Raw genomic sequence first — 21,729 nt, 5'->3', positions numbered from 1 at the left:
ATGTATGTGTCACTTTTGATTTACTGGAAAAGAGATGCCTTACAACTAAATGTGGTTCATAAACAACACATCTTGCAGTAAATGCACTCAGAATAAGCTACATGATACACCTGAATGATGCTAATTAATTAGCCAGCGAGTGTAATTCCATTATATTTTAAGACCTAGACGCATAATAAAAAAATCTGTCTGCACATCCCTTTTAGTGTGTTAGTATGTACATTCATGTGCGTGAGTGTGTGTTTGTACCTTAGTTTGCTGATCCAAGGTGGCATCATGTTTGGCCAGTACTTCTGCTGCACTGACCCTGTCCTCTTGGGCTGCGAGATGCAGAGGAGTAAGTCCACTCTGTAACATAAAGAGCACAAAGTTGTCTTTGGGGCTGAAAAACAGTCTCAGTAATCAGTAATCAGAAAAATCTGTATCAGTATTAACACAATCGTGTGAAATGAAATATTAGAACGTGTTTTCTGTGTGACCTTGGTGGCTGCGTTGACGTGGGCTCCTTTGCCCAGCAGCAGGCTGGCCATCTCAGCGTGTCCTTCCTGGGCTGCCAGGTGCAGCGGGCTGACCCCCTGCTTGGTCAGAATGTTGGTCTCTGCTCCATACTGCAGCAGCGCTAGTGCAATGTTGGTCTGGTTCTTTTTGGCTGCAATGTGGAGAGGAGTGTAGCCATTCTGCAGAGGGAGGAGGATGAACAGTTACATGCTGTAACAAACGCTATATAGAAAAGTAAATATCATCTGATATCACATCACATTTTAAACAGTGGCTAAAAGGAATGCCTTTATTTAGTTTCAGGTACAATCTAAAGATTCAAAGATTTCTCAGGTTTTGGTATCAGCTGTTGAAGCTCAAAGGACTTAACATCACTCCCCAGCTGTTGGCAGCTCAGGATAAGTAACTGCATTCCTCGACTACTTCTCTAAAACCCTTTGTCTAACCTTTGCAGTAGCATGCGGCGATGCCCCTTTATCCAGCAGCAGCAGAGCTACTTCTTGGTTGTCGTAATGAGCTGCCACATGAAGAGGAGTTAGGCCGTTCTGTAAGGAAGCATTTAATTAAGTTATTGATTGATATTTATTAATTTACCAATTTACCTTAGATTTAGTTTTATTTTTTGACAGACAGTGTCTGTGAATCTCTTGCAATTTGTTGTATTCAAATAATTATTAGCTCACCTTGCCAGCATCGTCAGTGAGAGCTTTGCGCTGAAGAAGGAGTTTTGCTACATCAAGGCTTCCATACTTAGCTGCTACATGTAACGGAGTGAATCCTTTCTGTAGAGGAGTAAAGAGGGAAAAAGTTTGTTCAAAACCTCACATCCTAACTACATATTTATTGGATATTTGTGAGCCCAGGTTTGAATGTAGAATCTGTTTGTTATCTAAGGTATTTCATGTACTATCCTCTGCTCACCTTTGTGGCCATTGAGTGTGAAGCTCCGGCCTCCAGCAGCACGGCAGCTGTCTCTACCTGGCCCTCCCGGGCTGAGATGTGGAGGGGAGTGTAGCCATTGGTGGTGGCAGCATCTGGATGAGCCATGTGCTGCAGCAGCAACTGGACTATATCAGTTTTCCCCAAACGGGAGGAAATGTGGAGGGGAGTCTGGTCCTCCTGTGGGATGGAAAAGTTTGTAGGGAGATGATGTGAGCGAGAAGTAGGCAGAGAGGAATTTAGCAATGGAAAGTAGAAAGAATCCACTTTAGTAGACCTTTGAGTATGTTTATGCAATTAAGTGTTAATTTATCATGAAAAGAAGAAAACAGTGATCTACTCTGATGCTTCAACAGCTGACTCACCCTGGCCATAGCATCCACCAACGCACCGTTTCTCAGCAAACAGCGCACCACTTCCATCTGACCTGCTCGCGCTGCCATGTGGAGAGCTGTCTCACCACGCTGATATGAAAGACAGTTTATTAGCGTAAAGTGGCTGTCCTGAATGAAGCACTGAGATTTCTGAGAATATCTGCTGGGGTGTCGCTTTAAGAAAAAATGAGGGATGAAAAAATGCTCACAATGTTGCGGACGTCAGGGGATGCTCCATTCTGTAGCAGAAGTAAAACAATGTTGAGGTGGCCCATGAAGGCAGAAACGTGGATGGGCGTCAGACCGGACTAGAAAAATAGAGACACAGCAGGAGAGAGGCAGGAAGATGAGCATAAACGTTCCACACAGAAAAAAGTGTGTGATACAAACAAATGAGACATTCCCGACTACGTCTCTCACCTCAGTGATGGCCTGAATGGAGGCTCCATATTTGACCAAGAGTTCCATCACCTTCACCCTGTTCTTCTTACAAGCGATGTGGAGAGGAGTGAAACCATTCTGGAGGAAAGATTGAAAGACAAATAAGCACATAAATACAGGAAGGAAATACAGCTATACATGATTAGATTAGTGGCACTTTATCTGTAATTTGGCACTTTATGTGTGTATACATGTTGATGCCTATGTTTGTGCTTGTGGAGTTGTTTTTTTTGCTGCAAATGCCTACCAGAGCTCTTGCATTGGGATTGGCCTTCTTGTCCAGCAGAAGCTTGGTGACTTTGTAGTGGCCGCAGTGAGCTGAGACGTGCAGCGCCGTGAGGTAGTCCAGTGTGACATCATCAACGGGCGCCTTGTGCTGCGTTAGCAGCTTAACACACTCTACGTGGTCTCCCTGGGCCGACATGTGCAGCGGGGACAGTCCGTTCTGTTTGACAACAAAAATGGCAATCCATGGATGGGTCAAGAAAAGCATTATATTAAAGAAGAATGGCACAGATGAGAAGAGGGTGGAGGGTAAACAGTATATTTGTTTGTAAAGATATGAAAATATTTATTTAGAGGTCGGAAAACATCTGGGGTGTGCTGACTCAGAAGCGCCGATACACTACCTTGGTTCTGGCTAAGAGGGGAGCTCCTCTCTCCAGCAGGATTTCCACTGCAGGGTCATGTCCACTCCTGGCTGCACAGTGCAGAGGGGTCAGTCCATCCTGTGGGACAATCACACATGCACATAGGCACAACATATAAATATACAAATAGTGCAGACAATAGTCCAGTTTGTGTGATTTGAATTGACGAGTGGTTTATGAATCCTGTTAGGCAGTTACAAGGGTGTAGCTGCAGACTTGTGCCTATTAAATTATTAAAGTGCTGTCTCACCCTGGTTTTAGCGTCTATCTGACCCCCTCGGTCCAACAGCAGGGCCACCATGTTGGTGTTGCCTCTCTTTGAGGCCACATGGAGAGGCGTTATACCATTCTGACAAGGCGGGTAAGGAAACAAAAGAAAGTTAACTTAACTAAAACTAACAATATGTATGTTTCAGCATTCATTTAAAACCATGTAAAAACAAATGTAAATGTGACAGGCGGGAGATGCAGTTAATAAAGGCTGAGATTAAGAACAAGTCATTATGGTAAATGGTAAACACACTTCTTCTGCAAGCTTTAAAGTCAAAACACAGCAGCTGTACACAAGGTGTCTTGACTTGCTAAGAAGTGGAAATGAGGCGCTACCCTGGCTGTGAAGTCCACAGCAGCTCCTCTGTTCAGCAACAGGGTGGAGACATTCACGTTACCATAGTGAGCCGCGATGTGCAGAGGGGTGAACCCGCTCTGTTTGGGGCGGATGAGGATAGAGGAGGCAAGGAGGGAGTCGAGGAAATGAAAGGAAGGACACAAAAAGGAAGAAAGAGAAGATTAGTTGATACAGCAGGTGGAGGACAAGGAGAACATTTGCAAACGAAGGCAAATAAAGAAAGAAAGAGAGAGAAAGTAAGAAAGAAAGTCAGGAAATGAGAAAGAAAGAAGGAAAGACAGAAAGAAAGAAAAAAGAAAAAAGAGAGAAAAGTAGAATGAATGAAAGAGAAAAAAAGACAAAAAGAGAGGGAGGAAGAAAGAAAAGAGAGATAAACAGAATAAAAGAAAGAGGGAATGAAAGAAAGAAGAAAAGAGAAGAAGAAAAAAAGACAGTAAAAAAGTAGGAACGAAAGAAAGAAAAAGAAAGAGAGACAAATAGAGCAAAAGAAAGAGAGAAAGAAAGAAAGAAGGAACGGAAGAAAGAAAAAGAAAGAGATAGAAAGAAGAAAAGAGAGGAAGAAAGAAAGAAAGAAAGACAAATAGAAAGAGAGAAAGAAAGAAGAAAAGAGAAGAAGAAATAAAGAAAGACAGAAAAAAGAAAGAGAGACAAATAGAACTAAAGAGAGAAAGAAAGAAGAAAAGAGAGGAAGAAAGAAAGAAAGAGACAAATAGAACTAAAGAGAGAAAGAAAGAAAGACAGACAGCAAGAAAGAAGGAAAGGAGGAAAGAAAAAAGAAGCTGATTTTCTTCAGCAGATAAAATAAAGAAGACTGACACTACTGATGCAACATAACGATGAGTCTGCATGCTGAAAAAGACATCATTGTGAGAAGAAGCATAAAAAAAGAGCAAACCCCCAAAATAGCTCATGCAATACATGCAAAACCCTGTAAACCTGCAATGGTTGCTTAAATAATGGTGAAAAAATCCAGGCAAAGAAACATGAAGGACATTTAAAACCAAAACTGAAATACACAAAGCAACTACGCACTATGTTTATCTGCTTGGACGGACAAATGGACATTTATATATAAGCTGTATAAATATCCACAGTACACACTTGTAGGTGGGTTTACTTCTTACCTTCCCATTCTGATAGACATGGTGCAATTTGATTAAGAAACAGAGTTAACTTAAAGATCAACAATGTGTTTCAAAGAGGAAAAGCAATGATATCAGCGTGCTTAGAAGAACACATGCGGTATTATGCAGAGAAAAAGAGCATTACATAAAGAGGTCAAATTTTATAGGAATCAGAATTTCAGTCAGGAATTTGTAACGCTAACACATTTCAACGATTGATTTATCAATAAGAAATAAAAATCTGTAATTATTCAGTAATTAAAATATAATAAATCAACATTCTCTCTTAATACAACATAATTAGTCTTATTGTCAGCCATGCAAGAGTGTGTAGTACAGCATATGTACAGGCTATCACTGACATGCAGGACTACTCAAGTCCCCGGTAAATAAGGGAAAGATCAGGACAACAGAGATGGTCAAAAGTGACAAAAGAACATGAATTGAGGAGGTGATGAGTCTGTATACCTCTGTGGTTCTATTGACCATCATCTGGTTAGGACGCATTGAGAGAGAAAGGGGGGGATAGGATGGAGGGTTGTTAGGGAGCTAGGGCTTATCACAACATTCACACAGATCACAGGGTAAGTTTACAAGGTCACACAAATACCAGAAAGACAAGGAAGCAACCCTGAGAGATTCTGTGTTCATTACTAATATTATACTCTTAGATGGACATGCAAATAATCCATACAATGTATAAAGCTCTCAACATGAAAAATTACACATTCACTCAGATGCATTATCACACACTTTCTGCCACTTCCCTGCATGCTTCCTGTTCCTCCTTCCCTCTTGCACTAAACCCCACTCTCCTTCACCCTCCACCAACGTCTCCGTCCTCGCCGCTTCCTCACCTTAGACTGGACATCAGCGTTGTGGTCGTTCTGGAGCAGCAGTGCCGCAGACTTTGTGTCGTCTTTGCGGGCTGCGATGTGCAAGGCCGGGAGGCGGACCTTCCCCTTGGTGTCGTGCTCCAACAGCAGGGAGACCACTGAGTTGTGGCCCTGCTGGAGGGCGATGGCCAGCGGGGTGAAGCCATCCTGGAAGAGCAGAGGACAATTGAGAGTGAATGACTACAATCTATTTAGATAAACGTAGGGAAGACCGTAATAATAGTATATAAAGTTATGTAACTTTTTTTTACCTCTGTTGCAATGCTTTGGTTCCCTTCATTTTCCAACAAGAATCGCACCACCTCCAGGTGACTCTCCTGCGCAGCCATGTAGAGGGGAGTGAAGCCATTCTGTAGACGCAAATGCACACAGTTCATACACACACTTATAATGTAAGATCCTATTTATGGTAACGGTGTTACAAACTTTTTAAAGCATTAAGTTACCGGCTTTGATCTTTGAGAAGTTTCTCACCTGTGACTGGGAGTTAACATCTGCTCCTCTCTTCACCAACAGTTTGACTACTTCTTTTTGTCCGGCCAGAGAGGCAATATGCAGGGCAGTGTTTCCTTTCTGCAGAGAGGAATAAGGTAAAAGGCCATCAGCTTATTGTGTATCTTGTGTGGGTATACGCTTTATATACTAGAGCTATTTGAAAGACGAGCAAAACCCTACTCCTAATCACCACACTATATAGAAAATTATGGTTCACAAATGTTTCTATCTTTGGAATGTAAATGTTAGAGGCTGATTAATATCAAAGGCAAAAATTCACGTCAGTCCAAGGTCACAGGTGGCAAGGTGACAGATTCCTTGTAGGCTGTTAACTGTTTCGAGCTGTTAAAACCTGACACGTTGGGCATCCGCAGAGTCACATAACGGACGGCCTGCCAAGCAGCTTACTCCACTCTCACTCTCCTCACTCTCTCTCCTGTCCAGCAAAGGTAGAATATCCACTCATGATGCAATCGTGAGTCAACTGTGACCTCTTCCGAAGCCGGAGACCATAAGAAACTGATTTTAAATTTGTAATGTAGTAAGTGTAAATTAAAAAAAGGAGGCCATCCAGCGTACATGAAGCATTCTTTTTGGGCTTGTGAATAGCACCCTTTTATTGTGCCAATATTAGGTTACAAAATTCCATCATTCATGAATTTTTCCTTCTCAAATGTCTTTGTGTATCAAGTTTCATGGTTCCAGACAGAAGCAGTGATTTACATTGCCGTTAACAACTGAAACCACCATATACTACGAACATTCATGTGCACTCCTTCCTGTCTTGTCCCTCTGTCTCTTTCTGTCACTCTGTCTCCCAGCTGTCACTGTCCCCCCACCCTCCTAGCGTTTTTTTTTCCTTCCCCCCATGTGAGGCTTAAGATCAAACTGTGACATGCTCACCATTATATCTTAGAACAAACAAGATATATGTGCATGTACCTTGGTGGAAGAGTCAACAGGTGCCCCTCTCTCCAACAGTTCCTCCACTAAATCCTTGTGTCCCTCTTTTGCTGCCAGATGCAGGGCGTTCAGACCATTCTGGAGAGAAGACAGAAAAACACGAGATGTGAAGAAAATGAATGTGGTACAGTGGTTTTTGCATGACTGAGTGGTTCTTGAAGTTGGGAAAAATTACAGTAGCTGCATTACATCATAGAAGGAAGAAAATACAGGGAGTGGTGCATCAACACCTGCAGAATCCAGAGCTTTGAAATACAGAATCCCTGCAATAAATGTACATTATGCCTGTGAAGCCTACAGTCAAATGTAAACTTATGGATTTCTTAATGGATCATACTGTAATAAAGCCATAATGTGAGGTGTTTTAGGGGATAACGCAACTGTGTATTGTACACATTACGGTGTTTATCTTACTCAAAATTAGAAAATAGAGATGCGATGCAATACGATATGATACGATAGGAAATGATACGATACAGTACAATATAATACAATACAATGGGATACAATATGATACGATACAATACGATTTGATACGATATTATACAATATAATAGGATCCAATGCGATAACAGTACGATAACAGTACGATAACGGTATGATAACAGTATGATAATGATAAGATAACGACACGATAATGATACCATAACCTTTATTGTCCCCTTATAGGGAAATTTGTCTTGGACTAGCATTGTGCATACATTTAGCTGCCTCCACAGTAGTACTGATAAATAAACAAACAATAAAAACAAACAACAATCAACATGTGAACAATGTTCACTTTAAATCTTTCAGTGGGATGATTTGCAGTTGTAAAATGCCAATAATGAAAAGAAAAGGAAAAAATAGACTTATTTCTACATTTCAACATACAGGAACTCAAACATGATTCAAGTTGTGAAACAAGTTCTGTATCAGTCAGAGGAAATACAGCAGTTTTTTCCCAGCATGTAAGGCGTGAACATTACATAAAAGGTCTGTGATTCATCAAACCAGAGCTACAGGTTAGGAGCAGCACAAGAGGAGGAGAGTAGAGTGTCAATGTTTCACACTGAGAGGCAATCACTACGCTACTGACTATTTATACAACACACATGCAGACTTCTGAGACTGAAATATATGAACACAGAACAGAAAAAAGATTCACCTCATCCTCGTCTTCTTCCATCCTGCGCTGTCTCTCTGTAAAACACGCTAAACGTGGAGAGTATTTAAACTGTGACTATGCTCTTATCCTTCAGTTTCCAAGCTCCTTTTCTCAAATCAAATGTCAAACTCGTCGTCTTTCCTTCCTGCTCCTTCTGCTCCTTCGTTTGTTGTTCTTCGCTCTTCTCTATCTTTTGCCTTCTCAAATGTTGCTCCAAGCTGTCTTTATAAGTGATGGAGCTCCAATCATCAACAGTCGTCTTCTCCCTCCTTCCACTACCCCCCAACCCTGGTTCTGATCCAAGCTTCTGGGTCTGTCTGCCTTCTTCTCGCCCTGCGGGCTCTGTCAGATGGGTTACAGAGAGGAACTCCTGGCTCAGAAGGCTCTCCTGGCACTGATGTAAAAGAGGAGCTGTTTTGTTGCTAAACCTCTATCATTACCCCCTACCTTCTTGCGTGCACGGACAGCACGCACGCACACACACGAACAACAAAATTAGTACACACACACATGCACTCCCTCTCTCTGAGTTGCCAAATGCCAAACAGCCAAAGGGGTGTCATGTTTCTGCACAGTCATAGAGGGTATGTAGGACACACACACACACACACACACACACACACACACACAAACATGGATACTCATATTTAGACGCCACTGAAAATGTCAACCTTTCAAAAAGAAAAAAAGTGGGCATTCCTCAGAGGCCAAAATATTTAAGTAAGCGTCTAGCCAAGTGAGGGAGTGTGCTGAAGGTATATGATATGACTTTAAAAGGTTAAAGAAGAGCCACCATGATGTCCATGAATACATTTCCAGGGATTATTATACTTCATAATAAAAAAACCTACTAAAATACTAAGCAATTGATTCATCTGTGCAGGAGGCTCTTGTACTTCCCTGTTTAGAAATCTTCTTTCACAAATCTTCAGCCAGCCTGAAGAACTCTCAAAACATCTGATTCTGACCTCTTCACACCAGCCTTATACTGGATTGAATAGAAGCATTACTGGTCACTGTCACATAACACATACGACACACAAGGGCTGCAATTAATGATTTTTTTCATTATCAATCTGTCAGCTATTTTTGTCAAATAAAAAATGTATCATTCGACAAAATGTCACCATTTTCCCAGATCCCAAAAACTAACTCCTTCGGTAAACTGAATTTAAGTAATAATCTCAAAGATTTTCTTTTAAATAAATTTCTGCTAAGTCACTATCTACTGCGAATGAGGTAACACAATGGTGATTGAGCCTATGGCCCACTGATGAAAGCCTTTGCAGTTGCAGTATTATGGACTGGGTGTCACAAGCGGCGCCCAGTTAGTGTCGAGTTTTCCATCACCCAGCAGTGGTTGGTCTGCCAGAGAGGGTAGGCGGAGCTAAGCAGCTGCTTTTCTGGTCTCTGCAAGTGTTGCAAGTAAACAGTAATCTACTACGGCTGAACAAACAAAGAAAAGATCAATGACTACAGATACAACTTCAAAAATAAGTGAAAATCCAAAGAAAAAGAAACAAATTTGACGCTCAGATGAAGTCAAACAGTCTAAAAAGGAAAGCGACCGTCAGCGAGGAAAATAAAGAGTTACAACCGGAGCCAGCTGTGGACGTCACACATGCAACACTGCTTGAATATCTGGGAAGTGTGCTCCCGCAATTACCGTTTATCACCAAAGGTGCCGCCAAAGAGAATGAAACTGAGACCTTCGAGATTACCACTTTAAAGCTCTTGCCAACTTTCATGGACTACAGCTGCTGCTAAATAATATTTTCAATACAAATTAATCACAAGAATGATACTATTAATTGTTACTAACTTATTTAATGTAAGCTAATGCGCTGGGTTCCCTCCCGGTACTCCGGCTTCCTCCCTTGTTAGGTTTATTGGTGACTCTAAATTGCCCGTAGGTGTGAATGTGAGCGTGAAAGGTTGTCTGTCTCTATGTGTCAGCCCTGTGATTGACAGGCGATCAGTCCAGTATGTACCCCGCCTCCCGCCCGATGACAGCTGGGGTAGGCTCCAGCCCTCCACGACCCTGAACAGGATAAGCAGTATAGATAATGGATGGATGGATAAAAAAATACATCTTACCGACAATCAACTGATTGACTAACTGATTAAGCCTTTCACCACTGATCCTCATTAATATAACTACTACTATAATCACATTCATCAGGTGATATTGTGGCTATACTGAGCTGGAGATGCTTTTCATTCTCTGCAATGGAAAAATGTCCATCAGGTGTGTCGAGTCGCACTGCCGACACTTCTGTCATCACTCAAGGAAGTCATAAATCTCTTCACTCAGTCAGTCAGAGATGTTTCACTGCCACAGATGAGACAACTTCCAACACTGACACTGGAAGCATTTTGCTACCTTGCAACATGCAGTTGAGCGTCTGCTTTAGCCATCAGGTCTTAACTGGTGCATTCAATGACAAAGCAAGAATTATGCAATCTTGTTATAGCATTGCAATCACATTTCAAATGTTATGTATTCCAGGAGAGACCAGCAGCAGTGTCACACACACACACACACACACACACACACACACACACACAAGCAGACCTAAATCTCCTTTCCCTCTGAGCTGTAAGTGAAAGCTTCATTTAGCTAATGGACGTTCAGCCCAGCAAAGTGATCGTAGCCAGTTTGTGGAGCTTCCTGGCAGGAGGGACGCCGCTGAGCACCGTCCAACTCAGATTAATATTCCCGCCCCGATGACCGCCGACCTTTGTTATAATCGCACGTGATGATAAATAGTAAAGTTGCCGTTGTTTGGTAAGCCAAAGTGGCAGAGTGGGTGAATGTTGGAGGTTAAAGAGGAAATAATGTTAATGGGTGCAGATTAAAGAGTAATATCACTCACAAAGGATTATCATTTTGGTAGATTAGAGCGGTGTGGCCTTAATTGTGAGGACATTGAAACAGATCATATAAACACACAAATGACAAACACAGAAAGGACACACTAAAACACAAATATGTCTACTATTCCTAAATAAACATATCTTTCAATGTAAACGTGGGAGCTCATTTTTGGTCATGAAGGTGATTTGTTTGTCTCATTCATAAAATCAGTGCACAGTTTGCCTGTGGATTTGGCAGACAGGGAGTGTATCTCTTTCTCTCCCTCTCTGTAACTCACTTGGACAGCCCCGTGGCCCTGGCTCCAGACTCTGGCCTTCACAACCCTGTTTCTGCTTTCTAGGATCTGACTCGAAAGTTATTAATGAACTCACGGCCGAGGGCAACACTCATCATTCCCCCGCTGTTTTCCAGATGAACGGTCTGACTTGAATCAAGAAAACGCTGCAGACATTACATCTACTGTTATCAGTGTTAGGATACATTTCCTGCATCATATCTGATGACATTACAGAAAAGAACTATTTATATAGTGTGGGTGTTAAACGGTAACACAGTTGGATGTTATTCCAACATAAATTGTATCCAATGTGCTAATATTGAACACAATATCCTTCATTTTAAAATGACAAAAGGTTAATGGATTGTTTGTTCCAATTAACCCGACTGCACATTTTAAATTAATGTAACTACATGTTTGTTGGTGCTCTTATCAACAGAGCTCAGGCTCTATTGCTGCAGTGCTGACAGCACGACTACAGATAATGGCTCTGTAATTGTGTTGAGTGCTTTTCCAGTGATATGACTCTGATCCACGCGCTTCCTACAGAGCAGTTTTACTGCTAATCACAGGTAACGTAATACTTTTGAATGGTCATTAAGGCCTGCTATCTTTGTAGGAATTGCTAACTCCCTGAAATATCATTATGGTGCAAATGGCATCACATATGGGCAAATAGCAATGTCATAGCAACCCCTATCCTTAAAGATGTCTAAACAGGACTGTCTGTCAGAGTAACATAAACTGTCAAACAACATGCCTGGAGGGGGAATATAAGTGCTGGACTTGTCAGAATGTGTGTATGTATGTGTGTCTACCATTACATGCATTATAACATGTGTAGTCAGAGACACAGACACACACAAACACGGACCGGAACACGTTAAACACACATTCAGAAAATGTGTTCAGGAATAAGTCCGCTCTAAATGTTGGATTTGTTTGCAATAGTATGTCAGTGCGTGTGTTTGTGTTTGTGTGTGTGTGTGTGTGTGTGTGTGTGTGTGTGTGTGTGTGTGTGTGTGTGTGTATCCAATTCACTGGGCAGAGTATGATAAGCCACAATTAACTGTTCAAGATAAAGGTCATAGTTGAGTATTTATCTCTTGTGACTCCATTAAATAAAGACATCAACTGCATTACAGAATATTACCCAATCTAGGAAACAGTCACTCACACACACACACATACAAGAACACGAGAGCATCACTGGGATATAAATGAAATGTCACTTGCATTTTTACTCACCTGACAAGGGCTCAAATGTGATCATCTGACCCCTGACAGATACTATGAAGGGCAGGGCTCTCCTGTTGCAGGGAGGGAGCTGTGTGCGTGTGTGTGTGTGTGTGTGTGTGTGTGTGTGCGTGTGTGTGTGTGTGTGTAGAATGACAGCCCAGAATAGTCAGGCTTTCCTCTTGGTGCATTAAACAAAAGCAACGTTGCCCATGACAACAAATAGCAGAGCTACGGGTGGGCAGTTGCCACTTCCTGTGTGCCAACCAATTACATCCCAGTGTATAAACAGCTGCTATTAAACTGCTGGAAATCACAAAAGGCCAACAGCGATGAGACAGCACAACAGTGAGGAGCTGACGATATGCACGTCTGCACGTAACACACACACACTCGCATAGCCATACTCCTCATGATCCTTTAAGCCACCTTGTGACTACTGTAAATCACACTGACAGAGGCAGGACGGGGGAGGAGGGGTGCATGGGGAGGTATTTTGCCCCCTCCCCAACCCCTCTTTTGTGGAATGTGGGTGAGGGTGGGCGACAGCTGTCAAGGGGACACAGTCCCGTCAAACTGAGCTTGGATTGGAGGGATAAAGGGGTGCGGTCCAGGGGAGAGGAGGGGAGTCATTGTAGTTGTGAGGTCGGCCTGGCAGGTTTAGGTATGCGCTGACCGAGCTCGATGCCACCGTGACACAGCGGACTGAAGGTTAGAATCAGCAGGTTTGACGGACAGGCCAGTTAGCAGCTTTGACCTACTGCTGTGACAGTTGCATGTAGTTACTGTATGTTAGCAGCACTATGCGCAATATGAAATATTCTGCAGCAGCTTTCAGAATACTTTTTTGGTGCACAAATTTAGTAAAATATTCAGATATAACTGAAAAACTAAATAAACTAATAAATTGCATATATACTGTAGTTGCTATTACATTTTCAACTGAACTTTATAGAAAAGCTTGTTTTCCTTGACATTGAGCCCACAAGATTTCAGCTCATGACATAATGCAATGACAATACAAATAAGTACTTTAACTTAAGACTCAAGGCTAAATCCTCTCTTGACTTTTCGACCCTACATTGTCCTATAATGTGTTATGGTTGTAAGATTGTGGAGATTTACAAGATGCAAGAAGCTAAAAATGTATAATGCTTAGGGAAATGAGTCGACATCAAATTAACTACTTTGATAGTTGCAACGAAAAGAAGAATAAAAGAATAATCACTAAGTTTCAACTGTTCTTCATCAGGTGAAAAAAATGATCACCTGACGAAGACCCAAATATCAGGTTCAGGTTCAGGTTACTTTATTGGTACCCAAGGGTAAACTAGTTTTGCAGTCGAGAGTCGAAACATCCAACACAGTTTGACAATCTAGACAAGACATAAAACAAGAAACATAAACAAGAAACAAGAGTGCTGCAATCCATGAAATACAACCATGAAATAATTAAGATAATTAAAAAACGCCACACGTAAAAATTCCTACCAGACATAGGTTAAAAGAATAAAAACCATTCAATAAAATAGAAAAGAACAATGGAATAAGAATCAATCAATACATAAAAAGTAAGACATAAGATACATGCTCCAAAGTGACTCGTGCAGTTTTGTGCAAAGGTTCTAAAGCTCGTTTACCAGTGCGATTGCAGCATCTTAACGTTGTGATTATTAAAGCTTATTGTGGCATGAAATAAGAGTGCGGGCCTTGCCCTGCACCTTTACATGATGTTCTTACTCTCCTCAATCAAGCACTACTTTGAAAGCTAACATGTTTTCACACGAAACTGAGCAGAAAGCTACTTCAGAAATGTTTCGTTAAAGTGAACTGTTGAACGAGACACACTAGAGCATGCTTACCTTTTTCCAATAATGAATAACTTAACTCCATAAGGCCCAATATGTTTGCCTGTATAAGATTAGACTCATTCAAAACCCGGCACTCAATATCATAATGTAATCCAGGGCCTCATGATGAAACTCATAACATTTTTTTAATCCCAATGCATTAGTGAACCCATAAGATCAAAGATCAATGTTCTATAGGAATGAAGGCACATAAGAGAAAAGGCACTGTGACATCTACACAAGCTTCTCTCGTGTACAATCAAAGATAACACAGGATCATACAAGTGACAGCAGAAACAAAAACACCATCAGGCGCCAGATGTGATAGACATTAGAAGTGTTTAGAAGTTTCATTACCTGGTTACAGGTGCTGATGTCTACTCCATTTTTCAGGAAGTCCAGGACTTTGTCGATGTTCCCCGCTCTGGCAGCCCGCAGGAAGCTGGTGTTACTGTCGGACTGGAGAGAGGAAGACAGGAAAGAAGGGGTTATTAGGAACAGGAATACAAGCATGTATTAAATTATCAGGCCCACGTTTGGTTTAGTTAGAATGTGGATGACAGAATTTCTAGATAATAATCTCTAATGTTATTCTTTATAAGGTAACGTTTTGGCTTCACAAAGGGATTTATGGTTTCATTAAAGTCAAGCTTCCTGCTTGTATCAATAGTTTGCTTGAGTAGTCAATTCTAAATTTAACCAGCAGCCACAAAGGCTGCTCAAGCAGCTGCAACCCACATACACACAAGTGTGAACACACACACACACAAGCCCGAGATAAGAGCGCAGTAAGATCAGAGTCAACAGAAATTCACCCCTTTCAAAAAAAGAACACAAAAACACAAATATAGCTCTAAGTAGAGATAAGAAAAGGGTAAAAGAGTAAAAAAAAATGCTTAAAAAATGTAGAAAACATTGTTTATTAAAATCTGCATGTGCATAATTGTAACATAATTGTCCACTGATCATTGTGGCCGACCAAAATTAGCAAATAAGATACATTCTCTGACACACGAAGGGCTGCAAATAACTATTATTTTTGTAATCAATTTATCAGTTGAAGTTAATGTTACATATGTGTCCACACAAGGCTCAAACAGTGGAATGGGTTCACTGTCAAACTCGCAAATCCTCACATTTGCTTGAACAATTTAATCAGTAATCACAAAGCTGATTAATTTTCTCTTGATAAACTAATTGATTATTAGACAAAAATAAGGAAGCTTCCGTCTTAAAATGCCACACTTTTGCAACATTGATATCCGATCACGTGTTGATAAGGTTCTGACCTATTTCTAGTGGGGTTCAGATGGTAACGTGTCAATCAAACACCGCTGGGTGTTAACTTGTGAGGTCAGAATAATTAAACTCCACATCGCATGTCTGGAATGAGACCACACCCCTGTGAAGGATCAAAGGTCTCACATGGGATGTCACCACTCGAATTAACACACACACATACACACACACACACACACACACACACTAGCAGAGATGGACACACCATGCTCGTGTTTTCTTGAACACTTCCTCATTGAAACGATGAACGGTGCTTCTCTCTCTCCCCCTCTTACCAATAAATCATTGACTTCCGCTGCAGACTCAGCAGCTCCGTAGTAGTCGGTGTGATGGTTTAAATTGTCGTCACTCCCGCTGGTCTTTAAAGCTTTATCGGATCCACAGGCCTGACATGATGCTGCGTTACCCATAGTTCCCTTTCAAATTAGTTCCCAACTAGTCCTGAAAACTCTTCTCACTCTCTTCACTCACTGTACGGTTTTATATGATTCTGTCTTGTCGTCACTTTGCGTCCTTAGTTAAAAGCATCTCCGGCCCACTTTGCAGAAGTTTGGCTGCATCCATTAAATCCATCCATGTCTGCTTTCCAAACCTCACTTACTTCCTCGCTGCACCCTTTTATCTCTTTCCCGGCCTCTTGTCTTAGCGTGTGAGGCCTATAGTCCCGCTTACTCTTCCTTTACGTCTCCTCTCTCTCTGTAGGATAACAACTGCAGCCATTAACCCTCACTGTTTCTCCCGCCTTGGCTATTTTTACTCTTCCAGACCATCTTTTAAGTGAAGAGACCACCACCCCTTGCTGTGTGATCCCAGGGTTGGTTGCATGACAGCTGGGTTTTTAAGTCTGGGCCTGGGCATGGCCTGCGGTGCTCTCCAGGAACGCCCCGGGGTCATGACAGAGCCTGAACACAGGATACTCCGATTGAATTTCATTGTTCATCATCAGGGGGAATGTAGGAAATGTCCGATATGCAGACATATAACCTGTGTGGATGAGGTTTCATCTGTACACGGTTGTACAACCATGTTTACAGGATTGTAGTTCCAACTTTGGATTACAAGTTTAAATGTTTCTTCAGTTTTTGAACACAAATGCACAAAGTCTTCTCATGTTTCTGTACACTTTTCAGTCACTTCTCGTTCGCTCTCTTGTGTGTCTATCTGCCCAGCGAACACACACTCAAACAGGGATCAGAATGATTGACAACCAGCTGTAATCTCCGTATCTGTACAGGATTGGACCTGCATACTGGATTATGCACTGTACATTGTGCAAGGCTTTGCTTACGTCAGAACCTTACATAGTATCGTAAACAACTCATTAGTGACTGCTTTCACAAGGCAACCTTTTACGAGTGTCATGACCTGTGTTAAAAGTGTACTCACACAATTTCAATTTGAAGTGGAAAACACATTTATTTGAACCAAATCAATCACCAGTTTCAGAGTGTGGCGGCATTTTTGTGTGCAAAATAGGCCACGCAAACTCTTAGGAAGTCCATCTTTAAAAACAAACCACTATTTAGTGCTCACAGATGTTTTGAGTAGATTCAACATTCCATCCATTCTTTAAAAGCTTCCCGTGTCACCATAAAAGAAGATAATGGACCTGGCAACAGAAATGTCTTTGATTCCACTTCCCTTTTTCCATTACGCAAAAACAATACCCAACTATTTTTTTTTATTTATAATATTAGCAAAAGGATGCTCCATTCACGGTCGGATACCACCAGCATGTGACCTCTGAGCTTGAGCCATCCTCACATCTGTCATCTTTCCCCCTCATCATCCACCTCCCTCACACTGCATAATAAATCATCTGAGGGGACAGCAGGACAGCATCCACAGCACACTGTGCAGTCAACCACATCCACATCTGTGCAACCCCCACAACCCACTCTCACACACAGTGTACTTGTGTTTACAGTATACTCTTAAGCCAACGAGAGCATGTATTGTGATGGCATGAAACAAATGTATAAACACGACACGTGATATATTTTACCAGGCGCTTTCTCTCGGCCCTCTCACGCTGGCGTCTCCTCCTCTCCCTGGCTTTCTGCAGGGCTCTGTACTCTGGGTGCTGCTCGAGCTCGCGGGCTTTCTTCAGGTGGGCTGCAGCGTGGGCCATGACTTTGCCTTAGTGCCAGTTTCCCAAAGAATACTGTTACTAGGAGCTGAGGTTGTTGATTATACGCCTGTAGCATATACACTAAACCTTTGCAAATTAGCGTTCATCTGAACTTCCAAAATGAAAATACAACTGGCTCCAAAAATGATCCTTGAAATAAAAAACTGCTGATTAGTGTTCCCCTCTTCTTCTTCAATTGTTCTTTGTTTCTTTACAGTAGAATATCCGGAAGAGAATCAGACGTTTTTCAAAAAAAATCACCAAAAACACACACACACATCCATGAACCATTCACATACATGTGCAGAGGCATGAGAGAGAGTGACAATGACTGAAAAGGGTTGCTGAATGATGAGAGATAAGACACATCCGCCTACTCTCTGAAAATTACCACACACACACACACACACACACATAGAAGATGACCATGGCCAGATGTACATGAAAACCCTACTCCATGTGAACAGATGTGGCTGCAAAATGTGTGTGTGCGCACACGTGCAAGCATGGGATTGTTAATGTGTGTACGTAAGCTACAGTCATAGGAAGTGTTTAGTGTGTAAGGGGTTTAGCGAAGCTGCATGCCAACAGCCAGCTGACTGCTACAGCCACGGCTAATAACTCTTACTACCCGTGTGGGAATGCAGCCTGTCGAGAGGGAAAAGGAGGGAATAATGAGGAGGAAGAAAGGTTAATGGATAAGAAGGTGAGATGGGGAGGATTGGAGGGGGAAAACAGATATTTTGTGTGGAGTTTTCCAATGTTGGTGCCCCCAAGAGGTCGGCTAAGAAGAGATCCCCCCTAGTGATCTAACTCCGGGACACTGAGTAAAAGACCACAGAAGCAGGGACAACAGGACACTGATGGTCTTCTTCTGTGCCATAAATTAACGTCTGATCTGTGGTGTCAGGAGAAGAATGCAACCTTAAAATCTGAGTGAGTGAAGACTTTTGATAGTGTTGTCATCAAAAGCAGGTTGAGTTCTGCACAAGAAATAATTTCTACTTTACAGAAAGAAGAAGACTTAAAGGAAGGCTTGTAGGGGACATAAAAAGAACAATTATAGAAAAGTCATAATTCAATTATTAAAAGACTAATGAAGAGCATGAAAAAATGGGAATAAAGAGAAGGAAGAACGAAAGAGAGAATGGGAAAAGAGGTGAAGTTGGGTACAGGCTGTCCTTCTGTGAGCAAGCGGAGAAGATGGGACACACCAACAGAGCCACAGGGGGGACAGTGAGCATTTAGCACAGAACTGTGGCTCCCAATCACCTGCAGGCTTCCCCCCGCATGTGGGGAAAGTGGGCCGGTCTGAATCTCAACTGCACTGCAATGTCGCTACTGGTGGCTGATGGAATATGATTTGACAGCGTGTGTGTTCATCTGTGTTTTCATCACCAGCGGAAGGGGTGTCAAGGTCTCTCTTTGTCAGTGCAGCTAGTGTTCGGAGTTTGAAATTTCAGCACCAGGGAGAGGGACACTATCTCACACCTCTATTTCTGTTCACACATTCTGCCCGATATGATTTCACAGGTTCAACAACAACAACATCAGCAACATCTATTCCTCCCGGTAATCATGAGTGGGAGGATCTGCTGAATCACTGCACACTGTAATGCTGTCTAAAAACCTCTTTACTGGTAGCAAACGGCCTGAGTGCTTCATTCAGACGAAGGATGATCCTTCTGGTTTTTTTTGCGGGTGTGCTCTGCTCCTCTAGCACCCCCTGCTGGTGAAACAGAGAATGAGGGATTCTTCTTAAGACATCAGCTATTGATTGACCTTTGATTTTACTCTATAAATAGAAGAAATAATGAAACATTAATACAGTAAAGAAGAAATGCAAGATGGAACTACTTTCTTCTTCTGATTTTGAATACACTTTCTGTGATACATTCAAAACAAAATGTAAAATTCTTCAGATCTTTGTATTTATTTTTTGTCAATTAATGTTTGAACATAATTGATACTGAATTAAGATTGGTAAAGGTGCCTTTTATCATGTATTTAATACAGAAGCCCTAAGCGGACATGCACCCATACATTTTCTATCCTCTGTTTTCCAGTGATAAGGAGTCATTTCCAGTTGTATTCTTGAGATCTAGACTTATTTTTTTTGTTACCTCAGGATAACAAAGGTTGGTTTTCTCATGATAACTAGGGTAATTTTCTGGCCCACACTAATGAGGCAAGTTAAGCTTATTTTGTGCTTTTGTAACCGTGGTGATATGAGTTATGGTTACCTGATGTTACGGTGATACAGTGTTGTTATCTCAAGGTCTCGAGAAAACAACCGGATATGACTTGTGGTTACGGGAAAACGGAGTGAATAAAATGCATGGATGCATTTCCCCTTCAGGCTTCCGTACTTTATTATTCTACATATAAGTTGCATATAATTAAACGTTTTTTTAGAACTGAAGCCAGAGTTTGTCACCGAGCAAAACAGCCTTAAAACAGTTTTGAAAAAGATACACCACAGAGTCACTATCTTTCGAAATGATCATCTTAACAATAATTATTATATTATATTATAATACAGACCAGTTTATGCTCCTTCAATGAGTCCATGTCATGTCCTGGTCTAGTTGTTGACCTTAACTAACACATGATACAGTCCTTTGTTTATAGTATTCTAGCTTATAGGAAGGTTAATTATGTGCATATTATATAAGTCATCCTCATGAAAACACTCAGTAAACTGCACACTGCAAGCAAAGGTAAACAACTACTACACTGTGGGACATCTTGAGTTTCAGACCAAATCTATAAGCTCATTGATCAGCATGTTATTTCAGCCTGAAACAGTGTTCTTACTGTAATGTTGTTGTCTGTGTGCGTGCAGTATGTCTTTATGAACTATCCTGTTAAGTTTTCAGTGTCTGTGCATCAGCAAAAGCTGATCAATGACCTCTATTGATCCCTTCCATCACTCATGCACAATAATAAGGATTAGGAGAATACATTATAAACCAAAGAAGCGTGTGTGTGGGTGTGCGTGTGTGTGTGTGTGTATCCATTTAGGTGTCTGATTACGCTGAAGGGGGGGCTCTAAAGTGAGCTGATGTGAGCTCTTGTTTCTATTGGTTTAGTGGATCTCACACATGGGGAGGGGTTGATGGTGTGCTTTCCATTTTATAGATCCAAATGCTTTTATAAGGCCCATTAGGACTCTATGATAGCAGATGTGGAGACGCAGAGACCGGCACGCATATCCCTGCATGAGCCTGGATGTGTGTTTGCAGGTGTGGTGTGTATGTTTACCTGTAGTTCATTCAATAGGATGCACAAATAGACACATTTACATGACTATGCCTGCATCCTTTGTGATGTGAGTAATTTCCAAATAAACGTTATACAGTTCTTTTCACAATGTTAATGACCCTTTTTGTCCTTTGTGTTTCATGTTTCAACAACAAATATTGACAAACTTATAGTACTGTACAGTATAGTACTCTCTCCATAGCACAGAGACCGCTCTGGTTAAGGTCTCTAATGACCTGATGCTTACTACAGATGCAGGTTTTATTGTATTTAAATTTTTCTTGATCTTGTTGGTATCACCGATGTGGCTTCCGACTGGTTTATTTCTTACCTAACAAACAGATCGCTCTAAGTTAAAATCAGGTTCTTCCTCCTCAAGCACCCCTCTCACTTGCGGGTTCCACAGGGTTCCACTTTAGGTCCCCTGTTATTTTCTGTCATCTACTTGCTTCACTGGGTCACATACAGATACAGATCCTGAGTAATTACAATATTCAATACTATTACTATGCTGATGATGGTGTGTTATTTTTATTTATTTATTTTTATTAGGGTTATTTTAACATTATAAAGGAGGACTTCGCCCCTGGAAAAGCCACTGTCAGTCAAAGCTGGTGTTCCCTGTAATCAAAAGAAGCA

The 21,729-nt window shown here is 41.5% G+C and overlaps 1 protein-coding gene across 1 annotated transcript in view; it reads right to left on the bottom strand.

Moving 5' to 3' along the window:
- Positions 1 to 21,729, bottom strand: part of ank2a (ankyrin 2a, neuronal) — a 99,723-nt gene that overhangs the window by 66,233 nt on the left and 11,761 nt on the right. The window contains exons 2-19 of the mRNA XM_069666438.1: positions 14,754 to 14,855; positions 6,988 to 7,086; positions 6,025 to 6,123; positions 5,802 to 5,900; positions 5,512 to 5,697; positions 5,123 to 5,146; positions 3,509 to 3,607; positions 3,153 to 3,251; positions 2,882 to 2,980; positions 2,500 to 2,697; positions 2,232 to 2,330; positions 2,021 to 2,119; positions 1,803 to 1,901; positions 1,420 to 1,617; positions 1,182 to 1,280; positions 945 to 1,043; positions 480 to 677; positions 250 to 348 (exon numbers count right to left, since the gene is read on the bottom strand). Of these exons, the coding sequence (XP_069522539.1) occupies positions 250 to 348; positions 480 to 677; positions 945 to 1,043; positions 1,182 to 1,280; positions 1,420 to 1,617; positions 1,803 to 1,901; positions 2,021 to 2,119; positions 2,232 to 2,330; positions 2,500 to 2,697; positions 2,882 to 2,980; positions 3,153 to 3,251; positions 3,509 to 3,607; positions 5,123 to 5,146; positions 5,512 to 5,697; positions 5,802 to 5,900; positions 6,025 to 6,123; positions 6,988 to 7,086; positions 14,754 to 14,855 (2,094 nt within the window). The remainder of the gene's footprint in view (positions 1 to 249; positions 349 to 479; positions 678 to 944; positions 1,044 to 1,181; positions 1,281 to 1,419; positions 1,618 to 1,802; positions 1,902 to 2,020; positions 2,120 to 2,231; positions 2,331 to 2,499; positions 2,698 to 2,881; positions 2,981 to 3,152; positions 3,252 to 3,508; positions 3,608 to 5,122; positions 5,147 to 5,511; positions 5,698 to 5,801; positions 5,901 to 6,024; positions 6,124 to 6,987; positions 7,087 to 14,753; positions 14,856 to 21,729) is intronic.

The sequence above is a fragment of the Semicossyphus pulcher genome, unplaced genomic scaffold, assembly GCF_022749685.1.
Source record: "Semicossyphus pulcher isolate SPU_LCO1_2020_fin unplaced genomic scaffold, fSemPul1.0.p SCAF_17, whole genome shotgun sequence".
Taxonomy (NCBI): Eukaryota; Metazoa; Chordata; class Actinopteri; order Labriformes; family Labridae; genus Semicossyphus; species Semicossyphus pulcher.
This window is presented reverse-complemented; position numbering and strand designations above follow the sequence as displayed.